The 20438-nt window shown below is 41.5% G+C and overlaps 1 protein-coding gene across 1 annotated transcript; it reads right to left on the bottom strand.

Moving 5' to 3' along the window:
* Positions 1–5606: 5606 nt before the first annotated feature.
* Positions 5607–8099, bottom strand: LOC118421862 (decorin-like). The gene is made up of 3 exons (XM_035829365.1): positions 7895–8099; positions 7207–7450; positions 5607–5979 (listed from the first exon to the last, which is right to left on the bottom strand). The coding sequence occupies exons 1-3, from the start codon at positions 8097–8099 to the stop codon at positions 5607–5609; spliced, it is 822 nt and encodes a 273-aa protein (XP_035685258.1).
* Between the last annotated feature and the right edge of the window lie 12339 nt (positions 8100–20438).

The raw sequence follows: 20438 nt of genomic DNA, 5'->3' as shown, positions 1-20438 counted from the left end.
CAGCTTCTGATACTATCTGACACTGCCGTAGTATTTGCTTGGAGATTACACCCCATTGGCTTAGCTTGTTGGGACAGAAAAAGATTTTGCCCCTTCCATCCGTCCAAAAATGCCATGAATTTGATGAAAATGTATTTTTGTAAGCTTCATCACCCTACCCGGTGCCGTGACAGGCGATGTTTAAAAAAAGGTAGCTAGCGGTTGCGCCTTAATAGAGCGCAGACACTCAAGAATATCCTGCGAAGAAAGCATCCGATTGGAATGTGGTTTTCATCGTTCAATTCTTTAAGTGACCTTTGCAAAGATACCAAGTTTGCTAGAATGACAGATTTAACAATATTAAAATTAACAATGTGGGCTCTCAAACAATCAGTGGGACAAAAAAAATAAACTGAGCTGGAGACAGCCCTGCAGGTGAAGAATGCGTATGTTGCAACCCATCATCATCCTACTGATGCAATACCGAGGACATTCAACAGGGGGTGCTGCAAGGTTTAGAACACAATGATTGTGTACGTGGACACCCAGGTAATAAGATACAGTACTTCAAATAGCTGTTACCCATTTTGGAAACGGTCAGATGTTCCAGTTTGTATGCAATAATTCTTCTACCTGTCTTCTACCTGAGTGTGTAGCTTACAGGATACCTACCTCTTCCAGGTAAAAACAACAAACTTAAGTTTGAAACCATTAAGTTTCTGATTTATACATAGAAGAAATGGGACTTCAGGAGTCATTACAAACAATGATAGACAATCATAGTTTTATGCAAAACCTCTCCTGTCAACTCTCTCAATTGATGAGCTTAATCTACATAAATATCATAAACTTTTATGTGGAAGTCCCATGATGCAAAGCAGAATTATGACACTTGATGTTATAGTCCTTGATTTTCAATTTGATAATGTAGAAAGATAGTTGCAGTTCTATGCAACAACAAAGAAAGCAATAAGATGAACATAGGTAATCTGCAGATGTTGTACAGTAGAAGCCTTAGAACTGCACAACGGATAACCGCACACTTCTGTTAATTGCACGGAATCCAAAAATCACAATCCGGTGCGGTCCAGCTGGATAACTTCGCATTATTGCACCATCTGGATAATTGCACAAAATATGCTGGCAAATGGGGTGTGCAATTAAACGGCTTCTACTGTACATAATGTTTTACCATTAACAAAGATTGAATCCGTTTACATGGAATTATAAATTTCAAAGGAGGCAGCTCAAATTTCAAGTGAATGTTTATAACTAAAGAATTTATATCTAGAATTAACAGAGTTTTTTTCTTCAACAGCTTTGTATACAGAATAGTTGATAGATACTAGCAAAACTTATTAAACAGATCTTTTAAACAAGAGAATGTAATGTAATGATCCCTTACCAATGTGTTTTTCTTATGAAGGAAAACAGGTCTTTACACTGGTGCAAACTCTTAGATAAAGAGTAGTGACTGTATTTTTTTTCCTGTTGCAATCAGATCTCTATGAAATGTTACATTATTTTCAAAACAAATGAATTGATAACATTAGAATATCTGTGACAGTTACAGTATACTCCAAACAACGTAAAATTATAATTGTAAATATCATTACAGCAAAATAGATATAAGCATTGCCTGCATGTATGAATGATGTGTTTATAAATGAGGTGTTTTGTCCAATCGTAACTTTACTATATGGAAAGAGACAAATTTAACAGCATTCTATTTCAGCAATTACAAAGTCTATACTTTTCCAATATCTCGATTTCTTTTTAAATGTAAAAATGTCATTTTTAATTATGTATGTCTATGCAGATTTGAAAATACGGTATGAACTGCTTCAGCAAAATAAAGTTGTATCTCTGATGTTTCAATGCTAGGTCAAGATGTTCCTTTGACAATGATGTTTCAAGAGAGTTACATGTTGGCCTGATAAATGTGTCAGCAACTTTCCACCTCTCTCTTTTTATTATTAGATACTTTCTTTAAATACAAAATCAACCAATTGCTATAGACTAAGATGAACGACAAATTTGACAATGATACTCAAGGACCTGAGTAGTGCTCCGCACCTCATGTAGACCCATCGGTAATGGGTTCACTCAGTCAATCGTTCGTGAGCAGCCAACGCATGCTGGCTGTACGAGGGGCGTTCAAGAAGTAATCCACCTGACCCACTTTCAGTCGTCTGATCTAGATGAAATTTTGCATATGTAATGATTCATATCTCTATGGGTTATGTTGCAAAAAACAGCTCTGAACTAATTTTGGTTTTTGATTTAAAGGTGTTTGAACTGAGTCAGGTGTGAAATGGACCAGGTGTGAAATGGAGCCAGTTGAGTGTCGCGCAGTGATCCGGTTTTTGTATTTGAAAGGACGCATACCAAATGAGACTTTTGATGAAATAAAAGAAACTTATGGTGATGATTTCCCATCATATGACCTTGTAAAACGCTGGCATTGTGAATTCAAACATGGCCGGAAGTCTGTGGAAACAGCTCCCAGACCTGGTCGTCCCTCTTCTGCCATTGATGAGGCATCTGTTGCAGGACCAACCTGGGGCGTCCTACAAAAACGGTGTATAGAGCTGCATCAAACGATGGTAGAAATGCATAACTCTGGGTGATTTCTATGAAGAGAAAGACTAATAACTGCACCAAGTTTCATTAATCTCCTGCTATGGGAAATGGGTCAGGTGGATTACTTCTTGAACGCCCCTCGTAGGCATGGGTTCTAATGGGATGATTGATAAAGATCTTCAATTTTGGGCTGCAAATTGATGTGCAAGTATTCACTCAAACACTACAAATTATTTTTCAAGAGGACCCAAAGGTTCCTTTCGATCACCCTGGTTATATGAGCAAATGGAAAAGCACATGTATGTGGAAGGTATTGGGAAGATGAAGGTCAAGCTCGATTTTGGGTTCCCTAGTGTGTAACCTAGTAATTTGTATAAAGGATCTGCTGCCGCGTCCGCTCTCAATGTCAACTTGCCAATACTATTCCTTTTGGGGATTCAGAAATACACTTATCTGAAGAACGCAATTTTCTAGTTGGGTTCCCTTTTAAGGTCTATCACTTTCAAGATTTGTATATACAAGATGGTGCACCATCCGTGTGAGATTGTCTATTCCCACCTTCCATCCAACGACAGGTACAGTGGATTTTCCCTCTATTCATAATGTGCAACTGACAACAGAATTGAAATAAGTTGTCTAGCATATTGTCGCAATCCATTTTATTATTCTATCGTAGGTTAGGGCACTACTTTATCGATCGAATGTAGCTTCAAACAATGGCGGCTGTTCAGTCAAATGTGCCACAGAAGACATCGTTTTAAATAATAGATGACTGCGTAGAAACCGCCGGCTGATAATTTGCTGGGTCCTAATTATTACTTAAGGTCATGAAATACTGTTAAAGGGTAAAAAAAGTGGATGTGATTTTGAGGGTAGAGGGAAAATGTAGTGGTTGCAAAAATCCAGTTTTTGTTGCTGTATGATCGCTCACAGATCGCCGACGTGTGACAAGTTAGGCTAACATCACATTTTCAAACCGGGGCCCGGCGGGGCGGCTTTCATGAACGAAAAGTATTATATAACAGACACCAAACTACACACAAGATATAAAGAGAATAGTCATGGGCATTGTTTTTGTATATTTTTTACCTATACCTATATTTATGGTTACATGCATAAACAGTCCGACCGGGCCCAGTTTGGAATTGTAACGTAGGTCTTAGACGTAATGATGTCCATTGTCGGTTGCCTTCCTTTTGTGCATGCTTGCGTAAATGATAAATATCTTTTGAGGCTTCCGTTTTCGTTTCAAAGAACATGAGACATATTAAGTATTTTGTTGTATACGTAACATGTAACATCTTTGTAAACCACGCATGGTACTGAGTCCAAGTCTGTCGTTGGTACCTTCCTTTTGTGCATGCGGAAAGTGTGTTTCAGAGTCTTTCGGCGTTGAAAGAAAAACGTGTACGTGTACACATATCAAACGGCATGGCGCTATAGATGTATTGACTTATGTGAATAGATATTTTCTCTATTGTTGGTCCCTTTCCTTTGTGCATGCGGAAACTGAGTCTTTCTTCATTGAAAGAAAAACGTGTACTTGCTATATTTGCCCTTCCAATACACATATCAAACGGAGCACCCCTTAAACATGCGTGCAACAATTCACGTCCATTGCCTATATCATTTCTTTTGTGTGGGCGTAAATAATGTATTTCCACGTGCTTTATGTTAGGGTACATGTGACGTAATAGGCTTTGGCGTTTTGACTTGGCGTAGTTTGTCTAAATGTGCGTAAATACTGTAAATAGGTTGATCCAAAGTCCATTTCAAATGGCCCAAAGCTGACAAATAATATATAAATCTACAATTTAAGTTTGCCGACGGCCGTAGAAACGGACCTTGGATCAACCTAATATTATGTACACGTCGACATGTGGTATTTTAATAAAATTAGAAAAAAAAGTTGTTTCTAACTCAGGCCATCGATATACTTAATGTCAGCCTTGGGTCATTTGATCAACCTAATTAAATACAAGTGCAAGTGGTATTTAAATAGAATCAAAAGTAGCAAACGTTTTTTTTCTATAGCTACCTTGGGCCGTAGAAATTCTATCAAAATACCAATTTTGTATACCTGCAAAGTCAGCTCTACAGTCAAATGAGTCGTGAAAGAAAACAAACGAAAACACTTCTTTGTATACCAGTTCTTTGTATTAAGCCACATTTCTAGCCACTTAACGTTAGATCTCATAATTCGTTGAATTGTTTCCACTTCTATTGCTTCTGTGTTGTGGTTCCCAGATGATGTCATTAATACAATCTTATTAACACGGCCCAAAGAAATTAAAAAAAAAAGTGATTGGCAGTCTGATGTGGTTTTAGAGAACAAAAGCTGTGACAATACTAGTTAACATATGTCGATGAAGGATATAGGATACACATCCCACAAATAAGATACGTCAAAAAGCAGTTACTCAAGCAACTGGATATGGTTTTGGAAAGGGTCATAACTTTTAATATACTAGTAAATCTTTCAATAGAACTGCAATAAACATGTAATTAGCATAACAATCTACTTATTCATATAAAACCTTCCGTTTGCCATTAAAAGGTCCCGATACTATAAAGTGGGATCTTGGCGTCAAAACTGTCCAGAGCAAAATATTGCCTGATCTGACTATGTATGGCAATTTTGTAAACATATCTCGTAATTCTATGCATTTCCATACTGTTTACACACCCAACGCCCACCTGTACAAATGACTGTAAATTGTTTTTATTTTTTTCTCTCAGAGTCTATTTCCTATCGATCAATCTTGTGTGTGCACTGGTAGTCTCTTTAGCCGTGTAGGGCTGATGTCCAATAAAGCCCATAACAAGTAAATGGAATACAAACAAATGATAGAAAATGAGATGAAAATTCAATTTACATGTATACAGGCAAATTATACAAAGTAAAGTACAAATAATGTTATTACACATATAGTTATGATGCTACAACACTTTCAGTCTCAGTCATCTTGCGATTGCCCAAATGTGCAAGCCCCCATTTTTGACGTACCTGAAGTATCTCTCTCACGGGACCTCCATTTAACGTCCTAACCGAGGAAAGGACCTAACCGAAGATAGGTACTCATTTTCACCTGAGTCAAGGGAGGGTCGTCGTCAAAAGTGTCCGAGTGCAGATTTGAATCCATGACCTCTGGGTTATGGGCCGAACACCCTGCCTTTACGCTACACGACCCCTCATCAAATGAGTCAGCGATGGCCTGAAGGTCGCCCTGCCCTGTCTGATCCTCACCACTGGTTACTACAGCAGCTGTGGTGTTTGGGTTGGATTCAGCGATGGCCTGAGGCTGACCCTGCCCTGTCTGACTCTGTCCACTGGTTACTACAGCAGCTGTGGTGTTTGTTTTGGATTCACTGATGGCCACATTTTCATACATGGGATTTAGCTGTGATACATTGGGCCTTGTGTCATAAGATAGATATTTAGAATCAAAAGATTCAGATATTATGGTCTGAGACTGGCCCTGCCCTGTCTGACTCTGCCCACTGGTTACTACAGCAGCTGTGGTGCTTGTTTTGGATTCAGTGATGGCCACATTTTCATACAGAGAATTCACCTGTGAGACATTCGGCCTTGTGTCATAACATAGATGTTTAGCATCAAAGGATTCGATGATTGCCTGAGACTGACTAGTCTGCCGTCTCTGTTCATGTCCACTAGAACTAGTCACTACAGTAGCTGTGGTGTTTGTGTTGCATTCAGTGATGGCCTGAGACTGGCCCTGCCCTGTCTGACTCTGACCACTTGTCACTACAGCAGCTGTGGTGTTTGTGTTAGGTTCAGTGATGGCTCTGCCCTGGATGTTAATCTGAGATGGATCCTGCAACCTTTGATCATGGCCACTTGCCATTGCAGAAACCACTACCGCTGTATACGGATTTGCGGTGTTACCAACAACATTGGGATTTTGTCCTAAATTAGGCCTAGGATACCTGGTTCTCCTCTTACCCCAGATAGTGTGAACGATGGTACCAATCAAGACCATACCAGCTACTGAGCCACAGGTAGAGGCTATGGAAACAGGAAGGGGGAAACCGGGAAATTCATGGGAATTGCCAATTTCTGGTTTGTCTGACGTACTTGCAAGGAGAGAAGCTAGTGTTGCCCTGGTTTGCCCTGTTGTTTTACCTGCAGAACGTGCTGTTGAGTCACCATTGCGTTTGAAGTACCAGTGATAGCGAGAGGAGACGGTGCAATCGTAACTGACACTTTCTATGGGACCAAAAGGGGGTTGTGTGGCACTAGCGGAACCTTCAGGACGTGCTGATGGGGCATTAATGTTTTCTGTGTTGCCAAATGGAGAAGATGCATATGTTGCCACTGGAGGGGGAGGAAATGAGGTTTGGATATTAACAGACAGTGTTGGTATGGTTGGTTCTCCTGATTCGCTACGACGCGGCTGGGCGACAGATATCGGGTCTACAAGGTGTGGTTTTTGGGTAGTTTTGCTTTCTGTATTGCCAAATGGAGAATATGTTGACACCGAGGATGAACGGGTGGAGGTTTGGATATCAACAGGCAGTGCTGGAATGGTTGGTTCTTCACAGATCAAGTCTTCAGGATTGATCGTTATAAGCTGTTTTCCCTTTAATTTTGCGGGTTGGTTACATTTTAGCTGTGTTTTGTACATTAGGGAGAATTCGGTGATCTTTAGTCTGAAGGGCGCCATTCTACAGTCACACTGAAAGGGGTTCTGGCGAAGTCCTATTTGACTGAGGGATGCCAACAATTTGTAAGCTGAATGTGGAATGGCAGAAATTTTGTTCCGGCCAAGGTTCAAATCTTTCAGTTTGGGCAGATTTGCAAATGCGGAAGGCGTAATCTTTGTCAACTTGTTTTCTTGCAGGTGCAGCGTTTGTAGTCTGGGCAGATTTTCAAAAACACCAGACAGGATCGTTGTTATTTAGTTACTGGACAGAATAACCTCTAGTAGCTGCGGCAAGTTTTTAAATGCACCGGGTTGAATCTTTGATATCTGGTTATAGTCCACGTACACGTTTCTTAACTGGGGTAGATCTACAAAAGTACCCGCCTCGATCTTTCTTATTTTGTTATGGTTCAGATATATCCACCAAAGGTTTATTAGACTGGTGAATAACCCAGGCTGTATCATCATGATCTGGTTGTGATCCAGCTTCAACATGCTCAGCTGGGGAACATTTGCAAATGTTTCATCCTGGATATTTTTTATTTTGTTGTCATTCAGGGACAAAGCTGAAAGCCGAATAAGATTTTTAAAGGCATCTGCCTGAATCTCTGATATTTCGTTCTTGTCCAGCCACAACTTTTGAAGTTGGATAAGATTTGCAAATGCACCCGGCTGAATGCGAGATATCTGGTTATCTTGTAAATCTAACTCGCAGGTAGATGCTGGGAGGTTCTTAGGGATGCTGGTGAGGCCAAGCTTGCTGCAGCATCTGGTATGAGATGATGGTTTACAGCGATTCGCTTCTGGCGTGTGGAGCTCATTCGTGACGATAAGAAGGAAAATCAGCAAGTGTCGCAGCAGCTTTTCCCCCATTGTGTCCTGCCACCTAAACGGAACAGAAATTTCTTCAGTAACATCTTACAATTGGATCTAGAATTCAAAAAAGATAAATGTTCAACTAAAAAATTGAAAAGAGAGTTAAGAATTGTTTCTTCATTCATTCATGCATGCATTCATTCATACAAATATAGATGTTGAATTTTCATGTCGATTCGACAGATGAGCAGGCAGACAGGCATTTTGCCGGTGGATTCGGCAAGCTGTTTGCCTGACCTGTACATGACTTTTTTTATGTACATATACACATACATACATACATACATACATACATACTAAAACAACATTGCAGCCAGTTGCACCTTGCTGTAAAACTGGCTGAAGTAAGTTAGTTTTAGTTTTAAAATAGTGACCTTGATATATACAACAAAACATACTCATCAATAATCGATGCACAACCAATCTAAAATTAGCAATTATAAAGAGAATTCAAACATCTTCGTTGACACAGGAGAATAAATGTTGCCAGGCTCCGAAATGGTTCTCTCAGCAATTTGATTTCTAGTTGACCTATTGTTAATTTCATTACTTTAAAAAGTCAGAGAGCAAAGAAATTAATTAGTGTGACCTGAAATCATATTTCGGAATGGCTGCAAACGTACTGGTTGACAGAAAGCGCTTTTCGGTGTGTTTGCTTTTTATTGTCTTTTTTTTTTAATCAACGAACAAAGAAATGTACAACATTTTCGCTTCAACACCCACGTGTATAGGCTAAAATTGGGCCTAAATTACGTGTAGAATTACGTGTAAATGCATTTTGGCTTTGCAGGTGTCGATGCGAATATGTGTGCACCGGGGACCATGACTAAAGTATATTAAGGGAGGGGCGGACTAATTTGACTATATGTATATGCGTACCTTATGTGCAAATAAAGCAACAGCGATGAAAAAACCCCACAGTGGACTATCGCCCATGCTTCCGTAGCTTTTTCCTCAGCAGTTTTAGACTGCAGTGGTCATATTATATATAAGGTTGTGTTGATTGTCTGAAGCTGGCTGCTGCTTGAATATTCATATTCAGGTTGTTTACTGCTTTTTGCTGACGTGTTCCTGACTCTGTTTGCATGTTCTACATATAGATGAGGTAATCAGCAGAAGGATAGAAAATGTACCACTTCTCCGAGAAAGGTTCGTCTGCATCATCACAGTCGGTCTATCATATAGCCACTCACGTCGAAATAATTTCATGAACTTTCTTTGCACGTTCTTGCTCACATCACCTGGTCTAAATGTAGTAGTTCTGCTAATATCAGGGACTAACTTCACGCCGACCGAACAAATACCGTAATCCAACTATTGTTTCAGTCACAATTGTTTCGGTGCTCGTCGGGGGTGTAGCCCCGGCCGGGCTCTGAAGCCACAAATTTGTTACATAACACTGCCGGATACCGCAGGGGTACGTAAACCACTCGGTGTTTTCACGGGTTTTCCACAGGTAGGTCACGGCGGGTCCAGGGTTGCTTTTAACCCCAAATTAAAAGGCCAATTTAAAAAAAGCCGGGACCCGCCGGGCCCAAATAAAGCCCGGTAGCACTGCGGGCGTCGCGCGGAACCATTAAAGCAGTCACGTCCTAAAACACCCGGTCGGGCCCCTTAAGCTTTTTTCCGATGGTGACTGGATTACACGGTCTCAAAATCTATATATTCCGCTACCATTCGTCACAATTCCCACCTTGCTGTCGTGCACAGAAGAATCTCTACGGCTTTTTCAAGGTTTGTTTCAACATTTTAAAACGGACTGCGGCCTTGCTAGACGGCATTGTGATTTTGTTTTCTGGTAGAATTTGTCCCAGGACTAAGACGCCACAAAATAAATGTCTCAGGGCGCAGAATCCCTGCTCTTATCTTCAGAACTCATCTCATATCCAGCTAGATGTGGGGTGAAAAATGTGTAACATTTTCTGCTGGCTGGGTTTCTCTGACATCCAACAGTCGGAAAACGGCACAATCTTTCACCTCAACATCTGCTTGGAGAATTCCACTTTGATTAAGGTGAAACAAACTGTCTAATGAAGTTAACGTTTATCTATCAGCAGAGACATACCTTTCAAGCTTCAGCTGGTACTTTGTAGGATGACTTTATTCTGTTGTTCTTGTAGCGTGCGTCCCTCGGTAGCTGGTGCGTAATACCGTGTGACAAACAACCCAAGATTAGTCTTGCGTATAGGGTGGAGTTGATTGTCTGAAGCTGGCTATCTGAATAATATAATAGTAATCTTAGTTGCATGTTCATGCCCGTATGTTGGCTAAATCTGCTCCGCCCTGTAGGAAAAGTAGTTTTTACGACAGACTAATTCTATTACATGTTATCAGACATAATGTTTATTATGCAAAAATCCGTGGAGATGTCTGAGAAGATGTTGGGGTGAAAGATTTCCGTTCATATATTTAAGTTTTTTTCTTTACAATTGAATTATAATGTATTCATGCGGTATAGTTCATTTTAAATACAAGCTTTATTGACATGACAAAAAGTACAGTGACTTTTGTATGTATGATCAAATATAAATATTATGCTGAAAGCGTACACCGGCATATTTAAGAATATAACATACATGCCAGGGTTATGTCAGGCATATACATGTCTGGGTTATGTCATATATTACCAAACCGATACGCATAACGTAACACCCCGTTTCTTTCATCAATTTCCTCATGAAATTACTCCAAGGAGGTTCTGGTTTTACAACTGACTGCGTCGTTGGTATGTCTTTATTAAACCTGCGAATTTTGCAAAGTCATACGATTTATAGGATATTACTTCCCAAGGCACATGTACATCCTAATAAAATGAACACGTATTCATGTTCGTCTCTATTCTGTTTTGGCTTCAAGATAAAACTATAGACATCGAGGATTTCATATCTCTGCGAAATACTCGCGAATTTGTTCAGGCTTACAATTGTGAAGTTCTTTGTGAATTTGCCATAGCGCTAGCCTTATCATGGACTATACGTACAACAGCCCTGATGCTGAACAAGTATGGTAACTTTATCGCGCAACAACTGCACAAGGTACAAAGTATGAAACCTGAAAATAAGGCTAATCTACGTAATACCTAGTATGTGGTATGGTATGGTATGAGAATGGGCTTAAACAATCATTGGAGGAATTTATAAAGTATCGAGACATATTTAGATATATTTTGTATACCATACAGGGGTTGTCACATGTCATAATGTATTTCAATTTCTTATTTGAGTCCATTGAGGTAAATCCCAGTATGTAAGATGATGGCCTTGTGTACAGTAGATTACGTATAATAGAATATTTCGGGCATCCAATCAAAAAGTGATATTCGTCTTCAATTAGCTCTGGACAGAATCGGCAAACCCTCTGGTTGATAGGGATTTATATAGAATAATAATAACTTAATTGCACAACAATTGTGCGCGATACAAATTATGACATCTACATAACTACAGTTCTATAGCTTAACTTAATACGTATCTTACTAATACATGAGTTGTAGTATGGGATAAGTTTCTTACAATCATTGGAGGCTTTTACAATCATATATAGGTACATGTACGAACACACAGCCGGAAACAACAATATAACCCGTAACCCTGAGTTGCCTTCAGGTCTTGTTAACGTTACATGGTGACCGTTAAGTAAAAACAAAACGCCGCTGTCAGAAATGAAGGTCCTTTCCGGAGGCAATGGCGTGTTGAGAGTTTCGCATCTAGGCATAACAACTATAGCCTGAGTATCATCCGTATTCTACCGGGGCTCCTTACACTCGCTACCCCTAAAAATACCTCTATATTTTTTTAGGGAAGTGAGTGTAAGGAACCCCGATAGAAATAGGATGGTACCCAGGCTATAACAACTAATCATGGATCCAATTAAGGCCGCGGAAAGCGAAGCATCTTTGAAGTAATATTGACACGCAATTCCAGCACTATGCGTCCTGGGAACATGGATAAAAGTGCGGAGTATCAAAAAGTACCGCCCCTTTGATTTCTCTTAATGTCTGCACAATACCGTGAAGCTTCGGTCAAGTGGAACAAAGTGCACCTTTGTACGGTTGACTTGAATTTTTCTTACTTACTTACCTTTGCCAAGAAGTGTGTGTGTGCGTGTGTGTGTGTGCGTGTGTGCGTGTGCCTGTGTGTGTGTGTGTGTGTGTGTGTGTGTGTGTGTGTGTGTGTGTGTGTGTGTGTGTGTGTGTGCGTGTGCGTGTGCGTGTGTGTGTGTGTGTGTGTGTGTGTGTGTGTGTGTGTGTGTGTGTGTGTGTGTGTGTGTGTGTGCGTGTGCGTGTGTGCGTGTGCGTGACCTTGAAAATGATTGGATTTGGAAACCCTAGCGGCTTGTTACTGTAGAGGAACCTCCTTTTTTCATATCTCGAGTTCTGGACATGGTATGGTGGTGATTTTTAAGTAGTAGATAGCTCATGGGATAGAGAGTAAGTTTTGTAGCTTTTAAGCCCCCTGGCTGCCTTTTTGAACTGCAGGAGCCGGAGTTGATAGTTTCCGAATTTCGTCGTTCAATATCTATTTTGATGACAAGTATTTTGACGACTAAGAGTGGATGTTGGTTTTTAATTAAGTTTTATTTGGGATGGCATTATGGCCATCAAATATGTTTGACATAGAGTAAATACTTTTCTTTCTTCTCCCGTTATTTTCAAAGGTTGACAAATACAGTTGAAGCCTTATGTCAGTCCTTTATGCCTGTGCTTGATGTGTGTATTTGCAGTCGATACATGTACCGTTGCAAAATCATACGGCAGGTCACTGAAGAATTACTGATATGAGTTGGGCTCACACAACAAGTGTTCCCGTCTATTGCAACATCCTGTCTTGTGCATTTACATTTAAAAAGGATACAGGTACGTGCCCGGAAGTATAAACCTGACGTACTTGGTTCTATAGATTAAAGTCAAATTACATGTATCTTTTACAACATGTACGTATACTTGAATTATTGAATTAGTAATACTGTAACATTTAAAATCGCGGGAATTTAATTTCCCTGTAAAAGGACTTTTCGTGGTGGATTTAAGTTCGCGGTAGCATCATGCACTGTAGTCTCTTACTGTCATGGAAAAATGTTCGCGGTGGTTTTAAGTTCGCGGTGAAGCGGCCACCATGAAAACCGCGAACATTAGACCACCGAAAAGTTTCTGCATTTACAGTAATTGAAGAAAGTGCGTTCATCGCGTTCGTCACGTTCGCCGTAGGCCGTCGTACGATTTTGATGACGTCCGCAAAAATGGTTTCTATGACAACTGACAGCTGAAACATAAAGCTCAACCGGATTGTACAGGATACAACGTATGACTACTAAACGACATACAGATAAAGAACAACAAGATATATCTGTATCTATATCTGTATCTATACAGCCGGTATAACCGCCGTTCGGCGTAACACACCAGCTTCGCAGGCACGCGGCGCGGCAGCAACTGGTTATATTACACCGAACGACTCGTTACGCCTAACTTTTGCACATCTATATAATCATTAACGTTATAAGGTTTACAGTACATTCATGTGTGAATGATCTGCTCTCGAATTTGGAATAATGTACAGATATATAGACCTTGTTAAGCGGATGTTTGCCTAGAAATACTATCGCTGATGATGAAAAATAGAACTTTATTGCACGACAATTGTACATGATATAAAGTATGGCAAAAACTATTACACAAAGTACAAAATAGAGGTATAGGATAAAGCTTAACAACCTAGTTAACATAACAATAAGGTCTAACATAATATACCGATATCCATATGAATAACTCAACATGAAAAATACACCCTGTATTACAGGTACCAATTGTGAAAATCAGGTCCCTTATAACAACAATACTAATTATTATTAATGGACTACATCAAGTATCACTCGGATTAGGGTTAAACATTTATCTGTTTTATATCAGCTTCTTTTCTTTTCTCATTGACAGTCAATCCATGTCCAGAATTCTTGTGGGACCAACATTGCAATTGAAGCAGAAACGACGCTGCATGCAACAAGTATCCTCACGATTGTACAATATTCCGTACCACGCGTCTCCGTGTAAACTGTCTAATTGTGGACGTGCTCTATGAATATCAACAGCACATTTACTTTACAGTGTGTTTGCTTTATCTTCGGCCTCCCTCTCCTCGGTAACAGGTTGTTTTGCCACAATGTCAGTTCGCAACAGTCATTTCGCCACAAGGCAAGTCGTTTCGCAACAAAGCACACGTCATTTTGCCACAAGAAACAGGTCATTTCTTAAGCTGGCTATTAAAGTTTAGCCAATGAAACTCCTTGGTCGACTAAACTCCTTGACCAGCTTTATGGTACTGTCTTATGCCACCGTAGGATCTGCTTGGAGATCAGTAAAAAAGATGAGTGTATTTGTGTAAGACTGATTAACTGCTTGCCAGAAGGAAGGCGCGTAGAGTGGGTCTACCATACTTAACGTTAAAGACAAGGATAGAAAGAGACAGGATCTGCTTCAATGCATGCCACGAATGACAAATCATACTAGGAAAACTTTATCTAATGTACCTAACCGGTATAAACCGGATGCATGATGATAATGATAGTGGTGGTGAATAAGACCCGATGAATCATAAAAGTGATTTGCATAGATCATAGTTATTATACCTTATTACTTATAATAAAAGACTCCTCATGAATAATGAATTGTCAATATATGGGGCTAATGCCTGACCTACATTTGAAGTGAAAGGAATACATTGAAGTAAGGGCTAGTGTCAAAACATATTGCACAAATAAAATGTAAAAAGGTCAACCTCGTTGGGTAAATCTCAAAGTAGATGGTGTTCGGACAAGTGTTTGGGGTTCGTTTTGTAAATTAAAGTCTCCTCTTAGTTGTCTTAATTTCGCCACTAGAGACAATTTAAGAAAATGTAAACGTTAATAATTACACTAATAAATGTAAAAGCCCACTCTCTTCCCATATCAAATTATATTTTGTAACTTAAAGGTAAATAAGTCTCATAGAATGGTTGCTGTTATGTAGCAGAAGATATCATACTCTTTACCTTGTACAACTGCTGTTTATTGATGTAACGCTAGTTCACCTTTATCCATTGGGTAACTTATATTCGTTGTTTTTGAAAGAAGGGTATTCGGGGATAATGGACGTCAATGGACGGTGGTTTCAAACTGGAATATTGTGAAAATATTGCAATCTAAAACCACCGTCCGTCCTGATAATTTGCCTAAATGCCCTGTTTCTCAATACAACGGATATATGTTACTCCACGGATGAAGGTGAATTAAATGCCTTGAAAACACAATAAAACCGATTTATGTTTCTTAGAATGACAAAGACATGGGTTGACTATGGACATTCTGTACTATGGTACTGCATATCAGAACCAGGTCTTGTTTTTATTGTGAAAAGGGGGTTTTGAACATAACATGTTCTTTAAATCAGCAACATTGTTGATTTCATTCATTTTCTAGCCTCTGTACTAACAAGTTATATGTATCCTTACTACCCTACTAAAATTGAATTAAATTGTATATTTTTAATTGTATATCTTCCGATCATTTCAGTCCGTACTAATTCAATTTACATATGAAGCCCAGCCTGATCAACAAATCATTCATCTCTATGTTCTCTTAGTCCATGTTGATATGGGGCCTTTGGTCTTTCCGGATTGACTGAGGGTTGATCCGATTGTTTTGTGGTTACTCCGGTGATAGTTAGGTTCGTGACTCAACATGATTTCTACGTGACTGGTCAGCACAATTATGGTTGTTAATAGGCGGTATGATATCCTCCAATCTGGAATGTTAATGAACAGCCCCCGTGTGTGTGTATGAGTCACTCAACTTATGTTTTAATCTTTTATTTAAACGACATATTGTTCGGATTCAATTCATATTCTTGTTTTTCTTCGGTTCGCAAAATGGACAAAAACACGGAAGGAAACATACTGAGAAGTGCTTGACACTGTCATGTCAAAGGAAGGTTTTGTTCTCGTAAATGTTTGTATTCTTTTAGTTTTTGAGCCATTATGTTTAATAATGGGTGTTTAAAATATTTTGCTCTTTCTATACAAATAGGTTATCAGGCCCCAATGCGTGATATTTTGCAGGAATGAGGTGGGCTAGCAGCCCGCTCATAGTTGTTAACGAAACGTCCCACCGCATTCGTGCGAAGACCGATAAAATCGCTGTCTGTGTGATCCACGGTGCTTCACCTCGGGGCAACGCCATGCACTATTTATTGAGAACGGCTTATCTATGAGGGTTCCGCGATGGCAACGGCTGGACATGTGTGCGTTTTCTGGGAGAATGTGTTCGCTGAGATACTCTCGCTACCTGGCACTGCTGGAGATTTCCTTTGTGTTAGACGTGCTTGTAAACCGTTTAATTAATCACTATCGTCGACAAATGCGCGATTGATTTGTAATCAGTTGAGTGGAGTGACAATGGAGGTGGATACAGAGGGAGGGGCAACCATGCCCGCGCCTTTGGTCCTACCGTTACTTGTCACCGTGTTTGTTTTGTTCGTTTCATGGCTCCTGTCACGGGACAAGTCAGCAGCGAACGTTACAAAGAGGAGGGACGTGCGGGTGACAAATGAACGGACCGTAGGTAGGGCCGCCCGCTTTGAGAGGAGAACAAATGGCGGCTTGCAGACGATAGCTGAGGTATCGGAAAATAATGGCGGGCTCGACAATGGCGCGAACAGGCCGCACGACAAGTTTGCAAACTGCCACCTGAGACTAACATTGACGATCAAAGAGGTGCTGCCAACACAATCGACTTTCCAGCGACAATTATCGGGAAGAGCCATTGAAAACGTCGTTCGATCGAAATCAGGCGGCATTCGGGAGTTCACAGGGAGTCGGGGCCAGCGCCAAGACCATCAGACGACACACGGAGGAAAATCGGACGACATTTCTGTCAGAAAGGATGCTGAGTCAGTGAATCACCATCAGGAGTTCAACTTGGAGTCAAGAGTTACAAGGAAGGCTTCGGAAGAATTCGAATCAAGATGCCTTAGTAAATATGACTCACGGGGGACCATTGGCACTGGAGAAGAAGAGAGAAACCCGGGGATTTCTGAGGGAAGATTGTACAGTGATTCCCATCTGAAGGAGCAAGTCAGTGCTAAACAGCGTACCAGGGATATCACCTACGGTTCTCGGAACCCAGAAATTCGGGTGAGTGAAAATCACAACAACAGTACTTCACTCGAACAGGTGCTTGCAACGAATCTTCAGAGCAATATCAAAGAAAAGTATACATTTGAAAACTGTGGGAAGAAAACGGGACCAAAGGATTTGCCTGGTCTTTTCGGCACGTTTGAGTCGGGGAAGGCAAACGACAGTTTAAGACGGGATGACGTCACCGGCAAGGATGTAACAGGTGGTTGTTTAAACGATCTTGAGAGATTCGCTCCTCCAGAGACGGATACCGGCGTATCAAACACTACTGACAATACTACAAAACGCCGTGAAGTAAACCAAATTTCTGCGTTATTGAGTGTCGTTCCATCCGAGACGGAAGATTTGATACACGAGGCAAAGTGTGATGGTCGTCAATCGGAGCCGGTGATCTCCAATTCGCCATGCCTGCCAGCGCCTTCAGTGCCTCGAGAGGGCCGTGAAACTTCGGGGATAATATCAAAGCCATGTTTACGTGACTTGAGTAACGCTAGAGAGATGGCGCTCAAGTCTATCCTGAGAAATTCGCCCTCGAAAGAAAGCCTAAACAAGATTTGTGAGAGGGGTCAAAAGGTCACGGAAGAGGCAAACAAAAATGGCGGCCGTCGTGATGTAGACTCGACCAGGGTAACAGCTGTCCACACGATTGCTGGGAAACGTAAAGAAATCAGGGTGTCCGGTAATAACCTTTCTGGAGGAAGCAATGCACAAACGGACCAGAATCACAGAAAGAAGCAGCTACCAGAGAAAACCTCCACAGAAAAGACAGAATCTTCTACACAAACAACAAACGCACTGTCACGGTTCAACTCCAACGATAATGTCCAATCACAATGCTCAAAAGAACTCCGGTCAAGTTCAAGGAGTCTAACAAGCCCATGCTTCCTTGAAACGGAAATTCCGAGTGGTGAGGATTTCTATCCAGAGCGTGACGTAACAGGAAGTTGCAGTTTGCCAGCGGAGGAAATCTCCAGCGATAAAATAACGATTGCGGATAATTCCGATGTTTGTGAAAACTCTGAGTCCGTACGCTCCGGCACGTACACCGATTCCCCGTTGTCATCCGCTCAGGAAAATCCCCCCATTGGCTTTATCTTCGTCATTAGCAAGAGAAGGGGGTCTAAGCAGATCACCGGGGGACTGAGCGAATCAGAAGGAATTCCCGGCGGTCACAAAAACGACCAAGAAAGGAAGGATTTGGGGCTCAATAAAGCTGCTATACAGGATAAAGAGCGCGCGGTAGAATCGAAGAAGCAAGGTGGAAAAGGGCACTCATACCAGAGTTGCCAGGGAATTAAATGGACAGCGGAACAAAAGACGGATTTACAGCAGGGTAAACAAGCCCCGACAAGAAATACAGGTGCAATAATACGGTCGTTTGAGAAGGCAAACAAGCTGGCAGAGTTTGGCATTGGGACAGAGGGGGCAATTAATACGTGTTTGACCGGGCCACAAAAGTCTGGGTTCACGTCTGACTGTGGTCTAGAAAGTCCGACGTCAGGGGTCAATGTCATTAAAGAAGGGGGTAAGTTAAATGGACAAAAATGTGGTCTGGAACAAAGTTTGAATTCCAAGGAAAGGGCTGAGAACGGTACCAAGTCGGTAACGTTCAAGTTAGAACGTGAAATCGTCGAGACAACCGAAGGACAAAAACAGCGCGCACGATTGAATGTAGGAGTCAAGCCCAAATGTAAAGACACAAAAGCATGCGGCCCCGGTAATGGATTAGAACTATCAGAATTTGAAAGCGCGCTGACGACACCCAGTGAAAACAGACACTCAGGTCTCCCCCCGTACGTTGGCTCGGTAAATAGTGGTACAAAAGCCTCGCAGGACACTGTGGACTCAGAGCTATTAGACTCTGGCAGCTCTAACATAAAAGGTAAATGTAGGAACATGGACGGACGCAAATATCCTGTACACAGCACTGAAGTACAGCAAGTGACAGAGGACCGGACAGTAGACATGCCCAGTTTCTGGCAGGCGTGCGACCTGACAGACAGCGACACAACTAGCACTCTATCAAGCCCAACGTTTGGAAGTTCGACTAACGCCTCTTACGGCGGTTCGAGTTCAAACAGTTCTTCAGATTTTGACGTCTGGAAATTCGACTGGGCACTGAAGAAGAAGAAGAGAGAGAAACGAGGAGAAGACACAACGGCAAGGATACTAAGAAAGAGCGATGCCACCATCGCAGAGACAACAACGGATAGCTCGGAAGATTTGGAGGGATCAGTTCTTAAGAGCGTCCCGGACGTCCAATATAAGCAAGCAAGTAAAGAGGTTTACTCATTAACCAATAGGCAAACATGTGAGAACGGTGCAAGTACGCATATCAGTAACAACCGGGAACAAATAAATCCTGCGGCGCAGAGACTAGAGGGGGACGGAGTACAGGTGTTACAAGGAAACCTGACAGGTACAGATCACCTTGATAAACCCATGTATGGCGCAAAGGTAACATCAAGTGCGACGGACACGAGTAACCAGTTCGCAAAAGGGCGAACGTTTGCCCTGGTCGCGGCCGGACGACCCAACGGACAACAAAGGCCACAAACTGTCAAGGGAGACCGTAACCGGACGGAGAATGTTCCCGCAAACTTTTTTGACGCAAACTTTCCTAATGGCCGAGTTTTCGTGGCGTTAGGAACAAAAGGGGAAGTGGCTAGAGAAATTAATGGAGCCGCAAGCACGATAAATGAAGATTTAACGAGCCGCGAGATTTCCGTTGCCGGGGAAACGTCAGGTGGGACTACGGCTAGAGGTCATTCGGGTCACGGGTCGTCAGGTAGATCGGCGGTGCGGTGCGGGGCAGAAGAGCGTGTATCCGCCCGTGGAGAAAGCGCAAACAAGGCGGAGGAAGCGCCGCTCGTCACCAGCCCGCTTCCCGTTATAACTGTCACCAGTGATGACGAGGACAGACCACAGACCAACGTCATATTTTCCAAGGACGACAACAACACGTCGTTGGACGATCTCAATCGCTGTAACAACGCCGTCAGTGGCTTAGACATCAAGCTTACTCGGAGCTTTTGGACTCAAAGTTGTGACCCTCTACCTGAAGATAGGAAGGTGGTTGAACAGATAAACGGATGGGAAGAGAAGGCCGGTAGTTTACCGGATGTAAGAGCGGCTACGACTCGAAAGAAAGCAGTCTTTTCTGAGAACT

Source organism: Branchiostoma floridae, chromosome 8 (genome assembly GCF_000003815.2).
Source record: "Branchiostoma floridae strain S238N-H82 chromosome 8, Bfl_VNyyK, whole genome shotgun sequence".
Classification (NCBI taxonomy): Eukaryota; Metazoa; Chordata; class Leptocardii; order Amphioxiformes; family Branchiostomatidae; genus Branchiostoma; species Branchiostoma floridae.
The sequence above is the reverse complement of the archived record's forward strand: the minus strand, read 5'-3'. Positions and strand labels throughout refer to the sequence as shown.